The sequence below is a fragment of the Myotis lucifugus genome, unplaced genomic scaffold (assembly GCF_000147115.1).
Source record: "Myotis lucifugus unplaced genomic scaffold, Myoluc2.0 scaffold_4, whole genome shotgun sequence".
Classification (NCBI taxonomy): Eukaryota; Metazoa; Chordata; class Mammalia; order Chiroptera; family Vespertilionidae; genus Myotis; species Myotis lucifugus.
The window spans coordinates 14182621-14201485 of NW_005871052.1; the positions used below are offsets into that span (position 1 = coordinate 14182621).

An 18865-nucleotide genomic window follows, 5' to 3' on the forward strand; every position below is an offset into this window, starting at 1 on the left:
CAAACATCTGGCTAACAAAAGCAGCAGGTTTGCTATCTGCCAGGGAGAGTTGGCTGTACATGCAGGCACTCATGTAAAGGGCCAATACACAAAATTCCCTGTGGAGCCACTCACTGTATGCTCCAGCAGATGGAGGGCAGAGTGTGTGAGCAGAAGCCAGGGTTGGGGGGTCTGGGGTTTGAGCTCAGAAGTCAGACATCCTGATTTCCTGTGCTTAGCATTCCCTCATGCTGAGGAGGACATCTTTCTCATGCAGACAATTGCTATCCAGGCAGTTTTGCCTGGGGTGAAGACAGTTGACTCACCCTATTGAAAAACACCTTGCCCCATGGTGCAGAGCTTCTGAGGCCCATGTAGAGACTGAGAATAACAATCAGCCTTGAGGCAGAAGCAATAGTCCCACCCTGTTGAAAAAAAACTGATGGACAATTGTCTGAGGGCTGTTCAAGACTGAATCCAATCAGTCGGCAAGCAGATGTGGTCTCTGGACATTTTGAAACTTTGCCTGATCTAATTAGTCAGAAACAGCATTTGACACTGTCCTGCACTAGAGATTGAGAGGCATAGCAGATCTGCCTAGTACAGGGGTGGGCAAACTTTTTGACTCGATGGCCACAATGGGTTCTTAAACTGAACCGGAGGGCCGGAACAAAAGCATGGATGGAGTGTTTGTGTGAACTAATATAAATTCAAAGTAAACATCATTACATAAAAGGGTACGGTCTTTTTTTTTTTAGTTTTATTCATTTCAAATGGGCTGGATCCAGCCCGCGGGCCGTAGTTTGCCCACGGCTGGCCTAGTACATAGTCACAAACCCAAACAGGCACCAAAGAAACAATCCCCAAATGAAAGAACAAGAGAATTTACAAGAAGAGATAAATGAAATGGAGATAAGAAATTTATCTGAGCCCTGACTGGTTTGGCTCAGTGGATAGAGCATTGGCCTGCAGACTCAAGGGCCCCAGGTTCGATTCCGCTCAGGGGCATGTACCTTGGTTGCGGGCACATCCCCAGTAGGGAGTGTGCAGGAGGCAGCTGATCAATGTTTCTAACTCTCTATCCCTCTCCTTTCCTCTCTGTAAAAATCAATAAAATATATTTTTAAAAAAGAAATTCATCTGATATAGAGTTCAGAATAATGATGGTAAAGATGCTCAACAGCATGAGAAAATATATAGTAACTATGAAAACAGAAATAAAGAATGACATAGCACAAATATAGAACACATTGGAAGAAATACACAGCAGATTAGGGGAAGCTGAGGATTGGATCAGTGAATTAGAAGACAGGGTAGAAAAAAATCACTCAATCAGAGAACAAAAAAAAACAATTAAAAAACAAGAGGACAGCTTAAGGGAGCTGTGGGACAACATGAAACGTAACAATATTCATATAGTAAGTGTGTCAGAAGAGGCAGAAAGGGAGGAAGAGATAGAGAATGTATTTGAAAAAATGGCAGGAACTGTCCCTAACATGTGAAGGAAAAAGTCACACAAGTTCAGGAGGCACAGAGAGTCCCAAGCAAGAAGAATCTAAACAGGCCCATATCGACACATCATAATTGAAATGCCAAAAATTAAAGAAAAAGAAAGAACCTTAAAGGCAGCAAGAGAAAAGCAAACTATTACCTACAAAAGAGCTCCAATAAGGATGACACCTGATTTCTTATCAGAAACTCTACAGGCCATAAGAAAATGGCATAAAGTACTCAAGGTAATGGAAAGCAAGGATCTGAAACCAAGATTACTATATCCAGCAAGGCTATCATTCAAAATGGATGGTGAAATAAGGAGCTTCCTGGAAAAAAAAAGGCTAAAGGAGTATATCACCACCAAGCCAGCATTATAAGAAATGCTAAAGGTACTGAGAAGAAGAAATAGAGATAAACCTAGCCATACAGAATTAAAATGGCAATAAATAAGTACCTATCAATAATAACCTTAAATGTAAATAGATTAAATGCTCCAATCAAAAGGCATAGGGTAGCTGAATGGATACAAAAACATGACCCAACTATATGCTGTCTACAAGAGACCCACCTCAGAACAAAAGACTCCCACAGAATGAGAGTGAAGGGATGGAAAAAAATTTCCATGCAAATGGAAAAGAAAAGAAAGCTGGGGTACCAATATTCATATCTGATGTAATAGATTTCAAAATGAAGGTCATCACAAGGGAAAATAAAGGTCACTACTAATACTGAAGGGATTGATCCAACAAGAGGATATAACCCTGGTAAACATATAAGCACCCAATATAGGAGCACCTAAATATATATATACTTCTGTAGGACTTTAAGGGAGAGATTGACAACAATATAGTCATAGTCTGGAACTTTAGCACACTGCTGACTTCTCTGGATAGATCTCCCCAGATGAAGAATTAACAAGGATACAGTGCCTCTAAAGGACACACTGGATAGATGGATTTAATTGACATTTATAGAACATTTCATCCCAAAGCTTCAGAATATACATTCTTCTCAAGTGCACATGGGTCATTCACAAAGATAGACCACACAAAATAAGTCTCTAGAAGTTCAAGAAGATTGAAATCATATCAAGCATCTTCTCAGACCACAGTGGAATAAAATTAGAAATCAACTACAACAAAAACACCCCAGAAAACATTCAAACATGGAGGCAACATAGTATGTTATTAAACATACTATAAATGAATGGTTTACTAACAAGATCAAGAAAAAAATAAAAAAAACTTCCTGGAAACAAAATAAAATGAACACACCACAACACAAAATATCTGGGACATAGCAAAAGCAGTCCTGAGAGGGAAGTTCATAGTATTACAGGCTTACCTCAAAAAAAAAAAAAAAAAGAAAAGAAAAGAAAAGTTAATAATAAAATATTTACCCTAAAACTTAAACAATTAGAAAGAGAACAACAAGAACAGCCCAGAGTAAGCAGAAGGAAGTTAATAATAAAGATTAGCCGAAGCCGGTTTGGCTCAGTGGATAGAGCGTCGGCCTGCGGACTGAAGGGTCCCAGGTTCGATTCCGGTCGAGGGCATGTACCTGGGTTGCGGGCACATCCCCAGTGGGAGATGTGCAGGAGGCAGCTGATCAATGTTTCTCTCTCATTGATGTTTCTAACTCTCTATCTCTCTCCCTTCCTCTCTGTAAAAAATCAATAAAATATATTAAAAAAAAGATTAGAGCAGAAATAAATGACATAAAGACTACAAAAACAATACAAAAAATAAATGTAACCAAGAGCAGGGTCTTTGAAAAGATAAACAAGATTGATGAACCGTTAGCCAGACTCATCAAGAAACAAAGAGAGAGGACCAAAATAAATAAAATCAGAAACGAAAGTGGAGAAGTAACCACTGACACCACAGAAATACAAAGGATTGTAAGAAAATACTATGAACAACTATATGCTAACAAGCTTGACTATGTGAATAAAATGAACAAATTCCTAGAAAAATACATTTTCCCAAAACTGAATCAGGAAGAATCAGAAAACCTGAATAGGCCAATAACAACTGATGAAATAGAAGCAGTAATCAAAAAAACTCCCAGCAAACAAAAGCCCGAGTCTGGATGGCTTCACAGGGGAGTTTTACCAAACATTCAAAGAAGAGCTAACATCTATACTCATCAAACTTTTCCAAAAATTCAAGAGGAAGGAACACTTCCAAGCTCTCATTATGAGGCCAGCATTGTCCTAATTCCAAAAACAGATAGACACTGCAAAGAAAGAGAATTACAGGCCAATATCCCTGATGAACATAGATGCTAAAATTCTCAACAAAATACTAGCAAATTGGATCCAGCAATATATTAAAAAGATCATACACCATGACCAAGTGGGATTTATTCCAAGGATGCAAGGCTGGTACAATATTTGCAAATCAATTAACGTGATATATCACATAAACAAATTGAAAGACAAAAATCACATGATCATATCAATAGACACAGAAAAAGCTTTTGACAAAATTCAACACCCAGTTTTGATAAAAACTCTCAGCAAAGTGGGAATAGAGGGAGCATATCTCAACATGATAAAGGCCATATATGACAAACCTACAGCCAACATCATACTTAATGGGCAAAAACTAAAACCATTTCCCGTAAGAACAGGAACAAGACAGGGATGTCCACTTTCACCACTCTTATTCAACATAGTCTTAGCCACAGCGATCAGACAAGAAGAAATAAAAGGCATCCAAATTGGAAAGGAAGAAGTAAAACTCTCATTATTTGCAGATGATGCTATTGTACATAGAAAACCCTAAAGACTCCACCAAAAATCTACTAGATTTAAAAAATCAATTTGGCAATGTAGCAAGATACAAAATCAACATCCAAAAATCAATAGCTTTTTTATACACCAACTAGAGGCCCTGTGCACAAATTCATGTGCAGGTGGGGTCCCTCGGCCTGGCTGGCGATCAGGGCCAGTGGGCAGGGGGAGGGAGGGAGGAACTGCGGGAGGTTGGCTGTGGGAATGCACTGACCACCAGGGGACAGCTCCTATGTTGAGCATCTGCTCCTGGTGGCCAGTGAGTGTCATAGCTACCTGCTGGTTGTCCGGTCATCTTGTTGTTCTGTCCTAACGGTCGCTTATGCTTTTATATATATATAATGAATTCTCAGAAAGAGAAACTAAACAAAAACCCCATTTGCCATTGCAACAAAAAAATTTAAATACTTAGGAATAAACTTAATCAAGCAGGTAAAAGACTTGTACTCAGAAAACTATAAGACTTTGAAAAAACATAAACAATTGGAAGAATATACCATGTTCATGGATTGGTAGAATCAACATCATTAAAATGTCCATACTACCCAAGGTAATCTACAGATTCAATACAATCCCTATTAAAATACCAACAGCACATTTCACAGATCTAGAACAAATACTCCAAAAATTTATATGGAACCAAAAAAGACCCCGAATAGCTTTAGCAATCTTGAGAAAGAAGAACAAAGTTGGAGGAATCACAATACCAGATTTCAAGTTATACTACAAAGCCACTGTGATCAAAACAGCCTGGTACTTGCACAAGACCAGACATATAGTAGATCAATGAAACTGAACAGAGACCCCATAAATCAACCCAAGCCATTATGCTCAATTAATATTTGACTAAGGAGGCAAGAGCATACAATGGAGTTAAGACAGTCTCTTTAATAAATGGTGCTATAAAATTGGCCAGATACATGCAAGAAAATGAAACTAGACCACCAACTTACACCATACACAAGAATAAACTCAAAATGGATAAAAGATTTAAATCTAAGTCATGGAACCATAAAAATCCTAGAAGAAACCACAGGCAGCAAAATCTCAGACATCTCTTGTAGCAATATGTTTATAAAGGGTGTCCCAAAATTCACGCGCAAGAAGTAATTTTGATAGAAAACACAGGTTTATAATTAAAAATTGTAAATTTTTTATTGATTCATAAAGTATACAGTATAGGGTTATGTATGGAATAGCATATTGGGTAAATGGCCTCCACAGCTTTGCTGGCACATATGCACTCTTTTGTTGAAATTTTCCATGACCGTTTTGCATAAATGTGGCTGAATTTCGTTGATACAGCGCTCAATTTCCTCCTTCAAGGCATGGGTGGTCGTGGGCTTGTTGGCATAAACCTTAGACTTCAAAAAACTCCAAAGAAAAAAGTCCAACAGCGTTAAATAGCATGATCTGGACGGCAATTCTGATCACCAAAACGGGAAATTACATGACCAGGAAATGACTCATGCAGTAATTGGTTTCTCAGGCTGTATGGCATGTGGCACTGTCTTGTTGAAACCACATGTTGTCCACATCCATATCTTGCAATTTAGGCACAAAAAACTGGATTATCATGTCTCGATAGCGAGCACCATTAACTGTTATTGCCTGAGCAGCTGCATTTTTGAAGAAGAATGGTCCAATGATGCCTCCAGCCCAAAATCCGCACCAAACAGTGACACGTTGTGGATACATTTGTTTCTCAACAATCACTCGTGGATTTTCTGAAGCCCAAATGCGACAATTTTGTCGATTAACCAAGCCATCAAGATGAAAATGAGCCTCATCGAAATTCAGCCACATTTATGCAAAACGGTCATGGAAAATTTCAACAAAAGAGTGCGTATGTGCCAGCAAAGCCGTGGAGGCCATTTACCTGATATGCTATTCCATACATAACCCTATACTGTATACTTTATGAATCAATAAAAAATTTTCAATTTTTAATTATAAACCTGTATTTTCTGTCAAAATTACTTCTTGCGTGAATTTTGGGACAACCCTTTAGATACATCTCCTAGGGCAGTGATGGCGAACCTATGACACGCGTGTCAGAGGTGACACGCAAACTCATTTTTTTTGGTTGATTTTTCTTTGTTAAATGGCATTTCAATATATAAAATAAATAACAAAAATATCAGTCTTTGTTTTACTATGGTTGCAAATATCAAAAAATTTCTATATGTGACACGGCACCAGAGTTAAGTTAGGGTTTTGCAAAATGCTGATACGCCGAGCTCAAAAGATTCGCCATCACTGTCCTAGGGCAAAGGAAACTAAGGAGAAAATAAACAAATGGGGCAACATCAAAATAAAAAAGCTCTGCACTGCAAAGAAAACCATCAACAAAACAAAAGGGAGCCCACTACATGGGAGAACATATTTGGCAATGATACATCTGATAAAGGGTTAATATCCAAAATAATAAGGAACTCATACAACTTAACAAAAGGAAGACAAATAATCCAATTAAAAAATGGGCAAAGAACCTAAATAGACACTTCTCCAAAGTGAACATACAGATGGCCAAGAGACATATGAAAAAATGATCCAAATCATCAGAGAGATGCAAATTAAAACGACAATCAGTTATTACCTCACATTTGTCAAAATGGCTACCATCAACAAATGGCAAGTGCTGGTGAGGATGTGGAGAAAAGGGAACCCTAGTACACTGCTGGTGGGAATGCAGACTGGTGTAGCCATTATGGAAAACAGTATGAAATGTCCTCAAAAAATTAAATATGGAACTGCCATTTGACCCAGTGAACCTACTTCTAGGAATATATCCTAAGAATTCTGAAGCACCAATCAAAAAGAATGCATGCACCCTATGTTCATAGCAGGCAATTTACAATAGTTAAGATCCTGAAACAGTCCAAGTGCCCATCAGTAGATGAGTGGATGAAAAAGCTGTGATACATTTATACCATGGAATACTATGCAGCAGTAAAAACGAAGAATCTCTTATCCTTTGAGACAGCATGGAGGGACCTGGAGAGTATCATGATAAGTGAGATAAGTCAGTCACAAGTATCACATGATCTCACTCATATGTGGAATCTAACAGTAAACTGATGAACGGAGTGGATCTGAGACATGGAAGCCTAGAACAGAGTGTGGAATCTCTGAGGGAAGGCTGAGGAGTGTGGGTGGGACCTTGTATGCATATATGCATAACCCATTGACACAAACAATAGGGTGCTGAAAGCCTGAGGTGGAGGTGTGGGGTGGGCTGGAGAGAGTCAATGGGGGAAAGGGAGGGCATATGTAATATTTTCAACAATAAAAAAATTTTTAAAAAGTAAAACATGAAAAAATATATAAAAAGTAAAAGTAAAAGAGTTACTTGTACAAAGATCAGCTAGGTCTGAAAGGGCAGAGGTGGGCCTGGCACTGGGAGCAGGAAGGTTCCCCCGAGGCTTGCGGGATTGGTGGATGTGAGGTCCCAGGAATGGGAGGTTTCGAAGGAGTGGGGATTTCCCTGGTGAGCAGGTCTCAGAGGTGCCCCTGAAGGGCCTAGCAGGCAAAGCTGATGAAACTGTTGCTCAAAACTTAGAGAAAGGGGAGAGGTTGTCCTCAGAGCAGTGTGCCACCAGGCAGTGTCGCCCACCTTCCTGTGTCCCCTGTACTTTGTGCTTCCTAGGGAAGCAGTGTGGTAGACCTTGGAGTCAGACCAACTAGTAATCACTCTTCTGAGTCTCACTTTCCTCATTTACAAATGGAGGCTACAATACCATCTACCTTGGGCTGTTGTGAGGATTAGGAATAATGTAAAGCTCCTAATATATAGTGGGTGCTCACTAGATGACCACTGGTATGTACCTGCATGGCTACTATTTTTATTTGTGCTACCACCAAGAATAGGCTGGCCCAAGTCATTGCTGAGCTGTACTCCGAGAGATATTCATTTCCAGCTGGGACAAGACACTGAATTCTAAGACTGTTCACCACCCTTTCACATACATTTGTCAAAGGTGTCTTGGCAGGCAGATATGTAAAAACTGGTTCCTGGTTCCCACTGCACATAACAATTCTCTTTGTTGTTTATCTCAGCACACAAAGAAGAGTATTTCACAAACCTTATGCTGGTGGTGATATATAGAAGATAGATTGAGAAATCATTAGAGGGGTAGGGATTAAAATAAAGTTGTGAAACACTGATGAAGAAAAAAATGCATCTGCTCTCTGTCCCCCTAACCTACCAACAGCCTGCTACTCTCACTCCTTGTTCCTGTGCCCCGTTTTAGAACCGTTCAAAATGCTTCCACGTATGGATTTCATTTGCTCCTCACTCTAGCCTGTGAGGTAAGTAGGGCATTCGTTGCCTGCAACACAGGAGCTAAGGTAATGACAGAATTGGGATCTGGAGCCAGGTCTCCTTGTTACAGAACATGAGTGAACTGTGCCAGGTTAAGCTGTACCTTGGATGAATGGGTTCAAAGCAACCTGTGGGGAAATGATGTTTTGCAAGGAGACAGTGATAACAACAGCACCTTGCTGCAGAGTGTCCAACAGAGATGGTGGCAATGCCTCTGTTGTATTGATGAGCAAACTAGAGGCCCAGGGGAAGCAGAGGACAACTTTGGAGTTCAGATGACACAGAAAGGTGGATTTATTTCAAACTTTTTCAAGTTGTTTTAAATGACAGAAGTGATGCAGGTGACTTGGATGCTCCAGGGTCACCCAGCTAGGGGGTGGCAGAGCCCCCAGGATTGAGATTCTAACTCAGGGCTCTTAACTGCACTTCTGGGGCTTGGAATCAGCTCCTTCAGTCCCGCAGCCTTTCTCACAGGGGTGTTAAGAGGAACAAGAGTGGAAAGGATAAATCACTGCATAATAGCATTAAAAGAAATAGTGCTCCAAGTTCACCTTTCGTAATCAAATGGGCCTCCAGGTGAAAACTACTGAGAGCAAATGTGGCTACAGTGGCAGCAGTTCTCAACCTGTGGGTCGCGACCCCTTTGGCGGTCGAATGACCCTTTCACAGGGGTCGCCTAAGACCATCCTGCATATCAGATATTTACATTACGATTCATAACAGTAGCAACATTACAGTTATGAAGTAGCAACGAAAATAATTTTATGGTTGGGTCACAACACGAGGAACTGTATTTAAAGGGCCTGAAGGTTGACAACCACTGGGCTACACTGCCTACTTACTAGCTGTGTGACTGAAGTAAGTTACCCACTTCACTTCCCAGAGCCAGTTTTCTTCTCTGTAAGGTGAAGATATCAATTCCTGCCTGACAGATTGTGGAAATGAAATAAGCAGCATATGTGAAAGCATTTTGTAAACTATGGAGTAGTATTATTATCTAGTTGAAAGCTTTGTATCCTCACTTCTCAGAGTCCCCCAAACCCAACTCACTCTAGGACCCTGAAAGGCCTGGCTCTGGTGGGAGTAGAGAAGGTGGTTCTATTTTGGTCTCTCCAGCCTGAAGACCAGAGAGGAAAATGGAGGAAGATAGGGTTGCTCACAGCCTGTCTTCTTATCCCCCAGCTGAGGGGGAAATGGCAGGGGAGCTGGCATAACTTCTTCTTTGGTGAGTCAGCTAAGAAAGAATTTCTAGAGTTCCAATTATGTATAAGAGTTGGTTTAGGTTTGGATTTTTAAAGCTGCTTCCTCTTTTAAAGCAGCTTTAAGACATAACTAAAAGCACAAGTAATTGGCAAACACATGGCAAATGATAGAAGCACAGCTTCTTACTAGTGTGAACTTGAGAAAATCACTCAGCTTCTCTGGGCCTATTTTCTCATCTGTAAAATGGGGACAATGCAGGGTCACTGTGAGTATTAATAGTATGTGAGAGTGCTGGGTCCAGTGCCTGGCACACAACCGAGGCCTAATACCTGTCCATTTGCTTTCCCTTTCTAGTGGACAGACTGTAGTCATTGAGCTCAGAGGAACAGAAAGCACTTACTCTTCAGTTGCTTGATTCTATTATAGTGGCTGCCATTACTCATTTAATTCTCACAACCCCATGAGACAGCTCATCTATAGACATCCAGGAAGCAGGAGAGGTTCAGAGAAGTTTTATTGCCCAAGATGACAAACCTTGCAATTTTTTTAATTGACTTTTAGAGAGAGAGAGAAACTGATATATTGTTCCACTTATTTATGCATTCATTGGTCGATTCTTATATGTATCCTGACTGGGAACCAAACCCACAACCTTGGCGTATTGGGCTGAAGCTCTAACCAAGTGAACTACCTAGCCAGGGCCAGCTTGCAATTTTAAATCCTCACCCGAGGATATTTTTTTCATTGATTTTTAGAGAGAAGGAAAGACAGAGAAAAATATCTATGTGAAACATATCTATTAGTTGCCTCCTGCGTTAGGAGCCTGCAACCCAGGTACACGCCCTTGACCAGAATTGAACCTGGGACCCTTCAGTAGCAGGCGAAAGCTCTATCCACTGAGCAAACTAGCTAGGGCCAGCTTGCAATTTTTAAAGTCAGGCTACACACCCACCATGTCTAGTTTGCTTTTTAGATAATCAAAATGTATGAGGGGGTTTAATCAAGCTGGATCTTCTGGAAGGCTCATCTTTAAATAGACTCGGACCAACAGGGTAACCCCAAACTGGCCCATTTTGAGAATAAACTCAAAGTGGAGCTTCAAGGACAGGAAACAGGCCATTGCCAGAGGCAGCCTGGCAATAATTGAAAGAGCTAAAAACTGAATGTTCGCTTCCCAAATCCTTGGGGAATTTAATCTGTGCTCTATCAGTTTCAGGAGCTTATGTTGTGAGGGTGAGATGAGTCCTTTATTAAGCAGTATACAAATATATAATCGGTAGTCTTCTGTCATCTCCCACTAAACACAAACTCCTACTCATCGCCTGACAGCCCTCCACTTCCCTCCCTAAAAATAAGAGGGAACCAAGTCTCCTTTTCAAACCCCTCTCCTAAGCTAGATTGCAGAAGCGAGAATAGGAAGGCTGAGTCATCGTCCTCTTAGAAAATCTGTGTACCAAAGGCACTAGAACAAAGTATGTTTTTTTATACATATCTTTATTTCAACACATGGCTGCTTTTTAAAGCTATCAACCCAAGAGCTGAGGACATGTCTTCTTTCTACTGCATAAAGTAGGTACCTCTCAGTGTCATCTGTCCCAGCGGTCGCCAACCTTTCGGACCTCACAGACCACCAGTGGTCCGTGGATCACCGGTTGGCAACCGCTGATCTGTCCCACACCCCTCCTTCACAGTCATTGGCACCTTACTCATCAGCAAAATGACCGCCTTGGCACATGTATCACTTCAGACTGTGCCAGGTATTGCACAGCACAGGTTAAGAAGGGCCAAAATGCTCTATGGCAGCCCATTTAAGAGCTATGTTATAGCTTGAGGTGCTCTTCTCCCTAAGGGTTATGGCAAATAGTTCCATGAGGGTAAAGACCCCAGCCTCCAATGCATACACAAGGATGGCTCTCACAACACCTGATCTGTTTCTCTCATTTCTCCCGGCCAAGGCAAGGAAGACCAGTTAGACAGGATTGTTATGATCCATTCATTTACAGCTGTAATTCCTGAAAAAAGAGTTGTGTGGCAGAGCAAGTCCTGGGTTTTGTGCTCACCTCTTGTAGAGCGGTATTAGGTCGTTTCACAGTGCTGGGGTAGAAGAGTGAAAGCCCCAGCTCCCCTGCAGTTGAGGCTGGGAAACTCACTGTCCAGATCAAAGGCAGACAACCAGGATCTCTCCATAAGCCCACACCTGACCCCCTTCCTCCCCACAAGCACACACAAAACCGGCTGATACTGGTATTTCTGTATAGATGTAATAGAGAGGATTTTATTTTTAAGGAAAATTCATTCAGCCATTGATTATAGAGCCATTTCTTAGTAATATTTTTCTTCCCACCTAGGAATCTGAAATACAACATGATTAGGATAATGCCAAAACAAGAATCACTGGTTCATCACCTAGGGAATAAAACACACTTAATTGCTTGACACTTTATTGAACGCAAAGCAAGATTAAATGTCTTTGCCTTCTTGGTAGAGCTGAAAGGAGCCCAGGGAGGGGAAGACACAGCTTTCCTTTGTGGGGAAGATGTGCGCCCCCTGTAGTCCCATCTTGTTGTGGGAAGGCTAACCCATGTTCTTTCGGTTGCCATAGCCCCTAGGATGGGTGTCCTTCCAGTCATCCCACTCCCGAGCTCGGTGGAGTGTTTGCTCATCATCCTCTTCCTCCCTTTGTTCTTGATCTTCTTGTTGAGCTGTTCTTTTGGCCTCTGCCAAAGTAGAAAAATGAGAAAGTGATGGAATGTCAGGGACCTCAGCGCCATTCTGAACACAATCACATAAAATGAGAACAAGGCATATGGCTGGCTGCCTGCCTGGGGCCAGCAGAAGCAGGGAGAGCACTTAGATACCTAACAGAGGACATATTCAACAGTAAGACAGGGTGTTCTGAGTACTTTTCACAAGAAAGCTAAAACATAAAAGTTGCCCCTCAGGATGAATTCTATGTTGGGAAAGAATTATTGCTAAAATGGCTAAATACCCCTGTCCGCCCTCCAAAAAGAAAAAGACCCACAAAAAAGCAAAATACCAACCGACCAACAAAACCCCAGCAAGCCAAAACACTAAAGTAAAAAATATGTATGATTTTATAATTTGTGATATGCTAAGGAGCAGGAACTACAGGTGACTTCCCTTTCTCCATCCATTTCCTGTAGTTATACAACTTTGTTTGTGTGTAAAATTGGAAATCACAGGGCAGCTGAACCTATCAGAAGAGAATATCTGTGTTATTCTGCACATGCCTGGAATAGGGTCTGAGGTCCAAATGGCACTTGTCATGCGGTATACACCCAAAAGTAATTGAACCAACTGCTATATCTCTTTTGCACTAATTTTCTCTTCTGAGGTAAAAGAATTTCCTGGTAACTCTGAGTTTGCTTATGAGAAACAGTTTCATGACTATGATAAAGAATGAAATGTGTGGGGATCTGATCTACTCTAATAGCTTAGGAGCCTTGTGTTCTTTAAAAAAAACCCCACTTTTATTGTAAAATAAAGAATACTATAAATCATATATATAACTTCAGTTTTCACAAGGAGGCTATACCTTTACAGCCTCCACCTGGGTCAACAGATCTTCTGTACCCATCCCAAAGCTTCTCCATGAGCACCTTCCAAATTACAACCCTCCCTCTGCCCCAAACTTTCTGGACTTTATTACAGGTTTATAACCCAAGTGTGCATCCCAAGACACCAGAGTTGTCCATTTGTACATTCACATTTTACTCAATGACTTTAGTACAGAGTTGGGACTCCATCACCACAATCCAATTAAAAAAATTATATCACCCCAAAAAGACCCCTTGTATGCATTTACAGTTAGTTCACATTCCCTCCCTGCTTCCAGACCCTGGAAATCACTATTCTGCTTTCTTTCTCTATAGATTTGTCTATTATGGGCATTTCAAAGAAACAGAACCAAGTAATATGTAGTCTTGTATCTCATTTCTTAGCCAAATATTTTTGAGGTTAGTCTTGCCCATTTAAAATATTTTGGTATCTTTTTTGTTTGTTTTCTGTTGTTAATCCTCACCAAAGATATTTTTCCATTGATTTTTAGAGAGTGGAAGGGAGGGGGAGAGACAGAGAGAAACATCAATGGTTGCCTCCTGCACACACTCCAACCAGGGCCAGGGATCGAGCCTGCAACCGAGATATGTGCCCTTGATCAGAATCAAACCTGGTACCCTTCAGTCCTCGGGTAAATGCTCTATCCACTGAGCCAAACCGGTTGGGCTATTTTGGTATCTTTTTAATCTAGAGGTTCCTCTTCCATCCTGTCCCTTCCTTAAATGTTGTCTTGAAGAAACTGGGGGCATCTGATCTGTAGAGGTTCCTCAAATCTGGGATTTTGTTAATTGAATAGTCACGACGCAGTCCAACATGTTCTTTTGAAATTCTGCAGGTTAGCAAGTTCATACAGAGGCTTGATCTGATTCAGGTTGATCCCTTCATCATGATTATAGGAGGTGCTGTCTTCCCTCATTAGATGGCACATGATATGTGTCTCATGTGTTGCAATGTCAGCAGCTGTTGATGCTCAATACCTAGATTCATTAATTTTCCAGATGTTTCAAAAAGGTAACACACTTAATTTTAACATTTCCTTTTTATTAACTAGAATACAGTTATAAAGAGAGGCTTCCCCTCATCTACTACTATTTGGTTACCCAGGAGAAAAACAAATGTTTGATACTTTCACTTTATTTACCACTTTTCAAGATAATTGGTTCCTTATCATCCTCTGAAATTGAACAGTTTTGGGGTTTTTTTGTTTGTTTTTTAAAATATATTTTATTGATTTTTTAGAGAGGAAGGAAGACGGATAGAGAATTAGAAACATCGATGAGAGATCAGCTGCCTCCTGCACACTCCCTACTGGGGATGTGCCCGCAACCAAGGTACATGCCCTTGACTGGAATCGAACCTGGCACCCTTGAGTCCGCAGGCTGACGCTCTTTCCACTGAGCCAAATCAGTTAGGGCGAACAGTTTTTGTTTTAAAGTACTATTATGGCCCTGACCGATTTGGCTCAGTGGATAGAGCGTCGGCCTGTGGACTGAAGGGTCCCGGGTTCGATTCCGGTCAAGGGCATGTACCTTGGTTGCGGGCACATCCCCAGGAGGGGGTGTGCAAGAGGCAGCTGATAGATGTTTCTAACTCTCTATCCCTCTCCCTTCCTCTCTGTAAAAAAATCAATAAAAAATATATTTTTAAAGTACTATTATGAACTCATGGATTTAAACATATTTGATTGGTTTCAATCAATTGCAATGATTTCTAAAAAATCTTAAATTTTAGAATAGTTTTAGATTTACAGGAAAATTGAGAAGATAGTACAGAGAGTTCTTATACATTTATACTCAACTAGAGGCCTGGTGCACAAATTCTTGCACTGGTGGGGTCTGGCAGGGGGGAGGTTGGCCGGCTGGTCCTGCCCCTCATCTGGGTTGGGGGGGCTGATCGGGGGCCGGGTTGGCTGGGAGAAGGGGCCACGGGAGGTTGGGGGGGCTGATTGGGGCCCCAATCAGGCCAGTTGACTGCTGCAGTGCACATTATAGCAACTGGTCACCTGGCTTTTGTATATATAGATGGTTTTTGACACAACTAATGAACCAATAATGATATAATATTAACTACTAAAGTCCATACTTTATTCAGACTTCCTTGGGTTTTCTTATGCTGGTAAATTTTTGTATTGAATTTATTGGTGTGACACTGGTTAACAAAACCATACAGGTTTAGCCCTAGCTGGTTTGGCTTAGTGGGTAGAGCGGACTGAAGGGTCCCTGGTTTGATTCCGGTCAGGGGCATATGCCCGGGTTATGGCCTCAATCCCCAGTAGGGGGCATGCAGGAGGCAGCCGATCAATGATTCTCTCTCATCATGGATGTTTCTATCTCTCTCTCCCTCTCCCTTCTTCTCTGAACTCAATAAAAATATAATTTTAAAAAATCATACAGGTTTCAAGTGTACAACTCAATATGCTGGTTAATGTTTAGCAACTAGCTTTGGGGAGGGATTGGGTAGTATTTGATGATTCCATAGTATAATCCTCCCACCATGGCTAATTTCAAACTACTAACATGGCATCACTAAACAAAATTGGGAACAGATGAGCAGTAGCACACATTATATAGTATTTCCACCTACAGATGCAACAGGCATAAATAACTCCGAGAGTAACAGTAAAATGTAGCAAAATATGTGATGAGATTTGAGTATTTATTTCCTTTTTTTAAATTTTAATGTTGAGAGTATTATAGATGTTCCCCCTCCCCCCCTAATGCCCCCTTCACCCAGATCCCACCCTGCCCCAGGCCTTTACTACCTATTGTCTGTGTCCATGGGTAATGCATATATCTTTGGTTACTCTCTTCCTGTCTCCCTTCCCTCTGAGATTCATCAGTCTGTTCCATGTTTCCATGCCTCTGGTTCTATTTTATTCATCAGTTTATTTTGTTCATTAGATTCCTTGATCGTTTATTTTAATTTTTAGATTCAATTGTTGATATAGATTTCCTTAGGTTTTATCTAATGCCCTTTTTAATTGTCCCAGGATCCCATCCAGAACACCACAGTGCATTTCGTCGTCATGTCTCCTCATGTCCTCTTGGCTGTGATAATTTCTGACTTGCCTGTGTTGAGGAGTCCTCATCAGGTATTTTGCAGAATGTGCCTCAATTTGGGCTGCGTGATGTTTTTCCCATAATTATTCTGGGGTTGTGGGTTTGGAGGAGAAGACCACAGAGGTCTCATCACATCAAATCAAGGCTACACATCATCATGACTTATCACTGCTGATGTTAACCTGGACCACCTAAGGTAGTGTTTGCAGGGTTCCCAATAGTAAAGTTACTCCTTCCCACTCCTTCTATACCAGTGATGGCGAACCTTTTGAGCTCAGCGTGTCAGCATTTTGAAAAACCCTAACTTAACTCTGGTGCCGTGTCACATATAGAAATTTTTTGATATTTGCAACCATAGTAAAACAAATACTTATATTTTTTATATTTATTTTATATATTTAAATACCATTTAACAAAGAAAAATCAACCAAAAAAATGAGTTCACGTGTCACCTCTGACATGCGTGTCATAGGTTCGCCATCACTGTTCTATACTGTAGACCATAGCCCCACACTTCAGGAGTGAGGAGTTATGCTCCACCTCCTTGAGACAGAAGCATTATTTGGAATTTTCACATAGCAGAGATTCTTCTCTTCTCCCTCATTTATTTATTTAATCATTTACTTCTATCACTATAGACTCAAGGATATTTCCTTTATTCCTTGTGATAATCCAATTCTGCTATTTTACTGCTCACTCAATTCTTCCAGTTTTGGCCAGTGAGAGTTCTTTCAGCTGGCCCGTGTCCCAATAACGTACTCCAATTGTCTTTTTTTTGAGCTCTTCCTTCTTCAAAGCTTATCTTGTATATTTCCTGTTCCAGACTTGGAATTAGCCATCCTGGCTTCTTTTTAATCGGAATGGTATTTCAAAACCACAATCTGAGTTACTAGGTATGCTCATTGCTACTGGGCTGGTCATTGTTTCGAAGCCTTTCCAGTGGATAAAGCAAAGGTGTCTGTGTTTACTTTTAAATAAAATTTCTCATGATTTTATATTTAGAACAACAGGGTTGTTTTATTTCTTAAATTATTTTGAATTACGTCTTTATTCTTCTACATTAAAAGTCTTAGTTGTCAAAGATAGAGGATAAAATTAAAGTCTCATAATTACTCATTTATATTACCTCACATTACAGTCTTGTAATAACACTAATATTGTCTGTCACTAATATAACTGAGAATAGTTCATTTTTTGCATATGCTTTCCCCATTTCTCCATTTTTAAAAAGTCTACATTAAAAATTAAATAAAATAATCTACATTATCTGAGTATTGAGTATATAGACATTACATACTCTACTCTCTCCTTTTTAAGCCTCATTTAGTCTTAGTTCTACAAGTCACTATATATTTAATGCTTGCCACCAGTCCTTATGTTAATGTCTCTCTCATCATTTTGGTTGTCTGAAGCTCATTTTCTAGCAATTTCCTCAGGAAGAAATCACGGGAACAGTAGCTCTTAAGTTATTGATAACCGTCTGTACCCTTTATACTTAAAAGACAGTTTTAGCAGATATATGTCCTTGGCTCACATTTTCCCCCCTTGAATATCGTAGTATCTGTTACTCCACATTTTTGGCATGAAATGTTGTTGTCAAAGTTTCAGGGTGATCTAATTTCCTTCCCTTTATAAACCACCTGTTCTTTTTGCTGTAATTTCCACAGTATTTTCTCTTCTTTCCAGCCTGGTACTTTTATTATCATTTGTGGTCATTTTGGGTCAGAATTCTCAGGTACACATTACACTTTTTATAATAAAATCTTTTTTTTTTAAGTTTCAGGAAAGTTTCCTTACTATTCGTTTTTAGCATTTATTCTTTTTCTTTGCTTTGGTTTTCTTCTTCAGGTAATCCTACGCCAGGTCTTTCTTACTTTCTTTGATATGTCACTATTACTCAAATCTTTTTATTTAAAACATGTTCCTTTTTACTTTAGTAAGGCATTTCCTATTGCTTTCCTCTGCTCCAGCCTTCATTTCTGAAACGATGTTTTTTTAAAAAATTATCTTTATTGTTGAAAGTATTACAAATGTCCCCTTTGTTTTTTTCCATTGATCCCCTCCACCCTGCACATGCCCCTCCCAGACCTTCACCACTCCATGGGCTATGCATATCCTATATAATAGCCTAATATGCAAACTGTCCCCTTGGGCAGTCGTTCGACCACTTGCTATGACGTGCGCTGACCACCAGGGGGTGGCATGGAGCATGGCGGGCGTCAGCAATGCGCTCTAACCTCTTGCTGGCTACCTGGGGGCTGGATGACAGGGATGGTGGTGCGGTGAGAATGCGGGGTGTGCGAGCTTGCGTTCACTCCCCCTACTCCCTCCCCCGGGACACCAGGGCTCGCATGCCAGGGAAGCCCCTACACTCAGGTGCCGGGCGCCCATGAGGAACCCAGCCCACACCCACATGGCCTCTTTTGGGTG

The 18865-nt window shown here is 40.6% G+C and overlaps 1 protein-coding gene across 5 annotated transcripts in view; it reads right to left on the reverse strand.

The window, feature by feature from the left end:
* Positions 1-12044: 12044 nt before the first annotated feature.
* The window catches only part of IGBP1 (immunoglobulin binding protein 1), a 36120-nt gene continuing 29299 nt past the window's right edge, over positions 12045-18865 (reverse strand). For 3 of the 5 annotated variants that reach the window (XM_023764514.1, XM_023764521.1, XM_023764510.1), the window contains one exon: positions 12045-12514. In XM_023764514.1, coding sequence (XP_023620282.1) covers positions 12200-12514 — 315 coding nt within the window. In that variant the 3' untranslated portion in view covers positions 12045-12199. The remainder of the gene's footprint in view (positions 12515-18865) is intronic. The other 2 variants (XM_006082911.3, XM_014465910.2) reach the window with 2 other exon arrangements.